The sequence below is a fragment of the Pelobates fuscus genome, chromosome 3, assembly GCF_036172605.1.
Source record: "Pelobates fuscus isolate aPelFus1 chromosome 3, aPelFus1.pri, whole genome shotgun sequence".
NCBI lineage: Eukaryota > Metazoa > Chordata > Amphibia > Anura > Pelobatidae > Pelobates > Pelobates fuscus.
This window is the reverse complement of record NC_086319.1, coordinates 287,590,338-287,599,792: the sequence shown is the minus strand read 5'-3', so window position 1 is coordinate 287,599,792 and position 9,455 is coordinate 287,590,338. Positions and strand designations below refer to the sequence as shown.

The following is a 9,455-nucleotide window of genomic DNA, read 5'->3' as shown; positions in this document are numbered from 1 at the left end:
CTCTCTATCTCTCTATCTCTCTATCTCTCTATCTCTCTATCTCTCTATCTCTCTATCTCTCTATCTCTCTATCTCTCTATCTCTCTATCTCTCTATCTCTCTATCTCTCTATCTCTCTATCTCTCTATCTCTCTATCTCTCTATCTCTCTATCTCTCTCTATCTCTCTCTATCTCTCTCTATCTCTATATTTCCTCTATCTCTCTATTTCCTCTATCTCTCTATTTCCTCTATCTCTCTATTTCCTCTATCTCCTCTATCTCCTCTATCTCTATATTTCCTCTACCTCTATATTTCCTCTATCTCTATCTTTCCTCTATCTCTATCTTTCCTCTCTATCTCTATATTTCCTCTCTATCTCTATATTTCCTCTCTATCTCTATATTTCCTCTCTATCTCTATATTTCCTCTCTATCTCTATATTTCCTCTCTATCTCTATATTTCCTCTCTATCTCTATATTTCCTCTATTTCCTCTATTCTCTCTATCCCATTCACTCAATATGATTTTATTTAGAAATGCTACAAAACCAGCATGATTTAACATAAAATCACATGCAGAGCCGCATTTGAAATTTATCAGGAAAACCAAATTCCTGTCTCTTTTTTTTTTGCTGGTTTTAGGCATGTTTGAAATCCAGCTGCTACATCTACACGCATTGCATTATTACAAAGCTTGCTGTAGCTGGCACGTAAAAGTGTAGCAATGGTAATGCAGTATTCCGACTGCAACTTCTGGGTCATAGGTCTCAAGACTAATTTTAATGCTTTTATTAAATGTTAATGATGGGCATTTTGTCTTATAGCAGTTGGTGATTATCAATCTCACATGTATTTTCACACCATAATGAGCATCTGATTAAAAAAAAAAAAAATCCATGCTGCTTGATTCAAACTACATGTTTTCCTTCCACAGTCCTGTGCGCTATGTAACATGACAAGACTATTTGCATCCTCGTACAAGGGAGAAGAGAGGATAACGGATGTGCTGAGAGCCAAGTTTCCTCAGGCCACCTATATTCATGTGGTTGATATTTCAGGTAATGTAGCTATAATCAAACAAAACTCTCATGAAATCTATTTAACATGTCATCCTAGAATATATCATTCACTTCTTAATTTAAGGTCCTGTTTAAATTAAACATGTGCATGTATTTGTACATATATAGATGATGCAGAGCAGACCCTGACAAATACTGTGAAAGGGACACTATAGTCAACAGAACTAGATGGACCAAACGGTTCTTATCTGCTGCCACATTCCATGTAACAATTACATCTTAATATAGTTGTTCTAGTGCGTATAGCATATCCCTGCAGGCATTTTAATGTAAACACTGCCTTTTCAAAGAAAAATAAATTTCTGCCATGGGACCCCTTGCAGTGGCAGTCACTCAGAGGTGGCCACGGACGTTCAGCGCCTCCATAAAGAGCACTTAACCTTCCCCCATAAAGCTGCATTGATTTAATGCTTCTCTATGAGGAGATGCTGATTGGTGCATGTGCAATAGCCTCCCAATGCTTTTCCATGGAAAGCACTGGACTGGCTGAGATCCTTCGCTTTCAGTCAGAGCCGGCATTGGGAAAAAGGTGAGTAAACGCACCTTCTACATAGCTGATAGGGGGCCTAAACATTGCTCTCATGGCTATAGTCCTAGGAATACATGTTTGTAGTTCTGTCAATATAGTGTTCCTTTAGGTTGGTTTTTGACACTTTATATACCGGTATTTGTTGATATATGCCCACTGTCGTGCTGTTAATTTATTAAGGATAGAATGCTTATGAAATATGTAAAAAGACTGGCTTGGACTTCCATTAAAATTTCAATGCAGTCAGAATATGACAACGTAGGGACTGACTTGTCTTAAATATGAGGAAAAATATTTGAAATATGTGATCATGGCATAGCTTTTGCTACCTCATTCTGCCATTTACCATCAATCTTCAATGGTGAAAAGAATTGTTTGTCATGCAATAGAGGCAAATGTGCAAAAAAAGTCTATGGAGTGTCCTATGATGAGTCAGATGAAGTAACAGTTCTTCTTTAAATGAACACAAGCATGTATTTCTGACTCTACAGTGTTAAAACCACTATTTAGCCTCTTGCCACCCTTAACCCCTTAAGGACCAAACTTCTGGAATAAAAGGGAATCATGACATGTCACACACATCACGTGTCCTTAAGGGGTTAAATAGGATGAGAAATCACCTTATTTTCAGCACGGGTGCTTATCTCATCAGAATTGGAAAGCATTGAATTGGCTGCGATTGCCAAGAAGGCAGAGCAAACGTCCCACTGGCCAATCAGCATCTCCTCATGGAGATGCATTGAATTAATGCATTTTGCATCTCTATGGGGAGAGTTCTGTTCTCCTTGCTGAACAGCGGTGATGCACAGTGCAGCACTGTCCATCTGACGAGTAGACACCGGAGGTGTCCCTAGGGGGTAGTGTTTACAACAAAAAGGCTGCAGAGCCATACTATACTAACCAGAACTATAGTTGTCCTTTTCTGGTGACCATAGTGCACACAGTAAAAGTAAATACGGTGTGCATTTCAAATGTCATTTTATTTGTCCATTTTTAATCTGAGAATTTCATCCATATGTTTTACTAGTTGAATGGCAAAGATCAGTGGCCTCTGTGCATCTTTACTGACTTACAAAGACTTTCTACATTTTATTTGAAATGTTGCATCGGTTTAGCTTACATAGGTTGATTTTTCTGTCACAACGTAACCCCCAACTACCTTTTCTCACAGGAGGCTGTGGATCCATGTATGAAATTCACATTGAATCAGAAGAATTTAAATCTAAACGTCCAGTACAGCAGCACAGAATGGTTAATGATGTGAGTATTAGAATTATGTTGCCAATGTAATTTAACAATTTTAACTTTGGCTGCTGATGGTGGCTTATGGCAGTTGTAGGCCAGCCCAGTGTTGTCAGTAAGGCAGCCTGAAATCTGTGCTTGGTTGCCCATGGGTGGACTTGGCTTATTAAACAGTAATGAATACTCTGTACAGGAGCTTCCAACTCCAGTGATGACTGGCTCCTGGCAGACCCCAGGTAAGTTTTAAAATAGTTTCTTACTCTACGAGGGCTCTGTCACAATAGCCACTAGACTATAGTAGTTATGGTGTCTAGAGTGTTTCTTTTAATAATGAATGGGGCTTTGTGTAAACTGAGCGTAACTGCTCCTGCCAGAAATATTTTGTACAATGCTTTATGGGACACTATCAGACCCTCCAGAATCAGAGGCTTGTGATTAGGGAGGGGTCTGTCTGCCACTGGCACTTCCTGTACAAGCACAGAACAGAAAGTAACTTTTTAGGTGCTCCTTTTTGTCAAACTATAACTTTATCATATGAACACTTGCTTTCTTTGCCAACTTCTGGTTTAAGGAATAAAGACTTTTTTTCTATGGGAAAAATAGATATGGAATTATTCTACTCTGCTACAGTCACAGCTCAACTTTATAAGGCTAAAATATGTAACTTGGTTTCCATTTCACTAGCCTTGCCCAAATAAAGTTAATTATTTTTCTCTGAGTAACCAGACTAGTAAATAACCACAAACATCCAGACATGCTTTTACAGCACTTTCTGAAGCAACCCACTAAGTTCATTGACCTGCAAACATTTGTTTCCAATACTGCTCAATTAATACATGCTCCTTTTTTTCCCCACACCCCTTTAAAAGGCCCTGAAAGAAGAGATTAAAGATATGCATGGACTGCGAATATTCACAGTTGTTCCAAAGTAGTTTAACCACCGTCACCTGAAAATGGCCAATGTACCGCTGTGTAAATTTCACGTGGAGAAGAGCTGCTAACCTGCATTAGGGAAACCAGCCACTATGTGCATTCCCTGAAAGAAGAACTTAGATGTATTGTGTGTGCCTTTCCACGATTTACAAATAAATTAAATTTTACACTGCCTCAGGGCATCTTTCATTTTGATTGAGTTGTTTTGCTTGCATATTTTCTGTGGTGAAAATGTTAGAAAGTCTGCCCACCATTCATGACTTAGTTTTTAATTGTAATAGCTGAAGAAGTGTGTGTATATGCCATGGCACCCTTTAAAAACAGTTCTAGTTACCAGCCAGTGATGCTTCCTTTTGGTATGTTTTGAAGAAAGTAATGTTAATTTTCAATAGCCATGAATCTTACCACATACTACAAAGTATACCCGACAAAATCAGCAACCAAGTGCATATTACCCCCAAACTGTCAGGCTGATGCAGGGTTTTCAAATTACCAAAAACATTCACTGCACTGATATATATAAAATGGAAATGTAAAAGTTGTCAGAATGAAATAATTTTAGACAATACAGTAAGAGTCAAAAATATGTAACTTTATTACAATACTCAAAACAAAGGAAATAAAACTAAACAGAAATAAACAGTTCTCTTTTTAACAATGTGAAATATACACTGTTAATTGAAAGTGTGTAATTTTCCATCTGGCACAAGCGCAATATATGTGTTAAAGCACTTTTAAAATAGAATTTCGTAGTCCTGAAATCTTAAGACTGCTTCCTACTGGTTTTAACATTGATTCACATGATTTGCAGTATCAAGATGCAATCAGGCTGTCCTGCTCAAACTATAATGTACACAGAAGTCTATTGTATCTTACAGCTGCTACAGTACAGTTCCTAACACGCACCAACAAATGGGGGTGGGTCTACTAAACCTTATTTAGTAGAAGCACTAGTTGTAATGGTGCTCAGATCATAAACACACATCTTAGATTTAAATGTAAGCATATCTATACTGCAGTGACTGAGGAGCTAGGTATGATCATTTCTATTGATTGAGCTAGTCACCAATTACATACTCTGCGCATTGCTCAAATTGAAGCAGGGTAAAAAAAAAAAAAATACAAAAAGGTATGTTGTATTCTTAGAATACAAGCGCAAGCTAATTTTAAGTTTTATGGAACACAATACAATCTTTTCACAGTGAAATGTTTTGTGGTCCCAAATGTTTGCAGATTGGAGGTATGCATTATTACCAGGTTACAGTTACCTGAGCACTAGAGTGCAGGCATGACTGTTAGTGATTTCAGTTTCTCCAGTACATACCACCAGACACTTTAAAAGTGATAGTATATTTTCAATCCACTGACTACAAAAGAGCTGCTCGTAATGTTTCAAGACAGGAAATGAATAGTCATTTTTATGCTAGTAAGAAGTACATCCAAGAGAACATCTCACCATTCCACCCAACAAAAAGGTGGGTCAAAGAAAAAAAAAAACAATACATTGCAAACTTCATGATTACTTCTATTCAGCATTTAAACGTGAATGCTAATAAAAGATTTAAAATTTTGCTTAAAAAAAAAAAAAAGTATAATCTGGAAATTGGGCTTAACACTACAATTTGTGTTCATACTGGCTATTCCAAATCCATAGTTGGAGGAAAATTAAAACTTGATTAACCAAATTCTCCAAATATAAACTTTACATTGAAGGTTGCGTCTCAGGAGTGATAAAGTTTTTATAGAAAGGCAACACTATTCATAGCTCCAGCATTTGTTTATATTCAGTCAGTTCCCCACCCACACAAAAATAACCATGCATTTGATTTTGTACATTTTTATTTTATAATATAACATCCTTTAATCTTCATGTATATTCATAGATTTCCCTTGCTTTTGGGAATGTATTTAAAAAAATATATTGTTTGTTTTAAAAAAAAAAAACAGTATTCCTTGCTTAAAATCTCCATGAATAAACAAGAAGTCAGTTACATGTCATTGTAGAAAAACACATACTAACTGGTCATATAAAACATGATCACCAGAATATAATTGGAGCAGGGCACTTAAGCAATGTTAAGGATATTGTCCAGCCAGGAGTTAAAGTCACCCCTGCATATATTTATTCAACACTAGCAAGCAGCATTTCTAACGATCACTGTGGAAGAGAATGGCCCATATTGCCGGTAGGAGGATTTCAACTTTAAAACCATAATGCATATAGTTTAAATGTTTGAAACTTCCATTTTTACTTAACTTTCTAGATCTTTACATGCTTTAAACCAAACTTATCAAATTCCTTGGAACATTTGACAACACTTGAAACAACAAAGGGTGCATAGGAAAAGCTAAAGCAGTGGTACACAATGTTCAATCATATTTCCACCTGAGGAGCAAAAGTTAAAATGGCTGAAATCAAAATATTTTTCCACTCCTCTGTGGAGGGTGAGAAGCAGACAAATCATGGCAGCTTTAGTGGAGTGTTCCTTTAAAGCATTCCTATAAAACAGTTCATACAAAAATAATGCAAGGCAATCTGTCACTTAGTCTAGATAAAAAAAACAAAAAACAGGAAAGACCCCTATGTGAAGAATCCCCCATTCAGTGGTATCCGAATTTCCCTTCAAGTCACTAATGGTTATATAACAGAGATGAGAGCTGGAAGGTGAGAGAGGAAACCATACTGTGACCAGATGAAAGGAATTTCCCAGACTGGCAAATCTATCTGTCTTTGGACCCCAGTTTTTCAATCAGTTCTTGAAGAGGTGCCAGCTCTCTGCGGTCAATCAGATTAAACTCCTATAAAACACCAAAGAAGGAAACGTGAGGGGAAAAACATGTACAGTATATGTAGTCACACATACCAGTATTTTGCCCCATTCCAAACTTGCTATATCACATCTCAACTTATTTATACAAGTAAATAACTTACGGTATTTAGATATTCGGTTATGTTCCCAAAGATTGAACCCCCTCTTATAAAGTCTACATGTATTTATATAGTATTATTTATTTTAAATAAAACACTTAAAAGGGGAATTGCCACTGAATTTTAAATCCCAATATTTACTAAATGTTTATGAGGCCTGAAAACCAGATGTGTACCTGGCATCACATACTAAAATACCAACCACCCCCCACTGATAATACCTCTAACACCTTCACAAAACAATACAGGATCAAAATGCGTAGCAATCTTGAAAGGAGAGTGACATGCTTGCATAGCAACTTTTGACTCCCCAGCTAATAATTCATCTTTAAAAACATTTGCCCAGCTGATGCCATGGGAGAGAGAAATTCTCACAAATCCATCTATGAGACATTCCAATATCCCCAGACAGTAACGTGCAGCTTTACAGACATTCGCAGATCCTACTTGCAACGTCACAAGAGGTAAGCTATCCAATAGTTTCGTTTAGAAATGTTGTTACAACTTACATTGAAATTAAATTACTTTTAATTTGAGGATACATTTTATCTACAATTGACTAGCTCTTCTATGGGTGCTGCTACGGCTCCATGTATGCCATTACATTCATGTACCAAAGTGAACAAGTAAATTAATTATCTTTATATGGATGTCTCATTAAATGAGAGGAGATCCATAGAGGAATTGGTCTTCATCTTGTCAGGCCAAGAAGTCAACTGTGTGTCCTGGTGGAAAAACTGAATACTCTAGGTTCACCTATTAGATGGAGTATGAAATAGGACAGATAATTGACTTCTTGGATTTGAGAATGTTGGGGATTCATGACGAGCTTGATTTCAGTTAGTTTACGAAACAAACGTACAGAAACTTCCACCAGCTTTCACTGTCCAAAACGGACTGAATCCTTATCAATATCCCAATGTCTAAGTGTCTTACATAATTCCAACCCAAGGGTGATACAAAATGGGAAACAATGTGACAATGGTTTCTAGCCAGAGGATATGAGCACAGCTTTGACACAAGAACTAACTTCACCAAGGGTGCACACATACCAATGTGAAGCCTAATGGGTGGTATACCCACAAACCTATAATACAGCCTCAAAAAAAGTTGACCAGAACTAGAAAGGTCAATTGGGTGATCATTAAAAATTATGCCAACCTTCCTCAAACAACAGAACACCCACCATTACTGAGCCACAAAAGAAATGTCAACCATAGAGACATTCTAGTTCACAAAGACCAATACAACAAGAATCCATTTGATAAGATGCAGGATGCCTGGGGTGACCTGCAGTCACATAATCCTGTGCGAAGACTTCCCACAGCACATTTGCAAAGAATTTAAAATAATACATCATATTTCATGCACCACACAATAGTTATAAACTGCAGTGCCTGATTAGTCTTGTCCATGTGGGGGAAATGTCTACTCAGGGAAAGTATATGGGGACATTGGCCCTCCATCAGTCTGGTATCTAAAGACCTAGCTGCAGCCCCAACGGCCAGACACTTTATACAGGCAGGACATACTCGGCCCATGTTGTGATTCAATGGGATTGAACAGATAGTCTCCCTCCCCCGCTGAAGAGTACGGGGGGAGATGGGATAAAGAACTATTAAAACAAGAGGCCAACTGGATCTATACTGTAGATATCGTGGCCCCCAGGGACATTAATGAAAAGAATGCCCTACACTATACAGACTTGGGGTCGTGCAGGGGCAGGCAGAAATGAGCAGGGATTTGTGTTCACATGGTAGCTTGGTACACAGGAGGCACAGCAGTGTGATACAACCAATGCAATTTCATTATTTTGGTGTTCTGGACAGTTAATAGTTGACATAGCAAGATGGGTTCATTGTTTCGGAGTAAAAACTCTTCCCATATGTCAACCAAATCTCACCTGTTATATATTTTCTTCATAGGACTTTTTAACTTTCAGGGTTTTACACTCTCTGGAGGGGGATGATGTCTTTTGGTATGCGATGTTACTTTACGGTAGCGTCACTTCTTTGTCTTGAAAAAGTCTCTCACCAGAACTAAAACATTGACTATTTCTTTTGCACATGTACTAGCTTAAATAGGGACTATAGTCACCAAAACAACTTTAGATTAATGAAGCAGTTTAAGTGTATAGACCCTGCCCCTGCAGTCTCACTACTCAATTCTCTGTAATTTAGGAGTTAAATCAATTTTTAAACAGCCCTAGTCACACCTCTATGCATGTGACTTACACAGCCTTCCAAAACAATTCCTGTAAAGAAAGATCAAATGTTTAAACTTTCTTTATTGCACTTAGTTTCATTACGAATTTTGTATCCCCTGCTCTGTTAATAGCCTGCTAGACCATGCAAGAGCCTCTTGAACATGAATAAACTTTAATTTACAGAACAGGAGTTAAAAATGTCTAAAGTAATGCTAATGTCCGATTGAAAATTAAACCATTATTTTCATGCAGGCTGTGCGATTCACAGCCAGAAGAGGTGTGACTAGGGCTGCATTAACAAACTAAAGTGATTTAACTCCTAAATTGCAGAAAATTGTGTAGTGAAACTTCAGGGGCATGACACTAAAATGGATTCATTCGGCTAATGTTTTGTGAACAACAGTGTCCCTTTAATAAAAGTATCTTAAAACCATTAGTGCGTCTTTTCTTGGATGATAGAACGTCCGTTTAAAAATATTTTTCCTTCCCCTGGTACTCAAACCTCCATCCACAGTGCTTATAGAAAGAAACCAGTGCATAGAAAATGTGATGACGAT

General features: G+C 37.5%; 2 protein-coding genes across 3 annotated transcripts in view; one reads left to right on the top strand and one right to left on the bottom strand.

Moving 5' to 3' along the window:
* The window catches only part of BOLA3 (bolA family member 3), an 11,101-nt gene extending 7,189 nt beyond the window's left edge, over positions 1–3,912 (top strand). Inside the window, exons 2-4 of the mRNA XM_063448676.1 lie at positions 915–1,038; positions 2,760–2,848; positions 3,700–3,912. Of these exons, the coding sequence (XP_063304746.1) occupies positions 915–1,038; positions 2,760–2,848; positions 3,700–3,762 (276 nt within the window). The 3' untranslated portion in view covers positions 3,763–3,912. The remainder of the gene's footprint in view (positions 1–914; positions 1,039–2,759; positions 2,849–3,699) is intronic.
* A 422-nt stretch (positions 3,913–4,334) lies between these two features.
* The window catches only part of MOB1A (MOB kinase activator 1A), a 41,410-nt gene continuing 36,289 nt past the window's right edge, over positions 4,335–9,455 (bottom strand). For both annotated transcript variants that reach the window (XM_063448674.1, XM_063448675.1), the window contains exon 6: positions 4,335–6,562. In XM_063448674.1, coding sequence (XP_063304744.1) covers positions 6,485–6,562 — 78 coding nt within the window. In that variant the 3' untranslated portion in view covers positions 4,335–6,484. The remainder of the gene's footprint in view (positions 6,563–9,455) is intronic.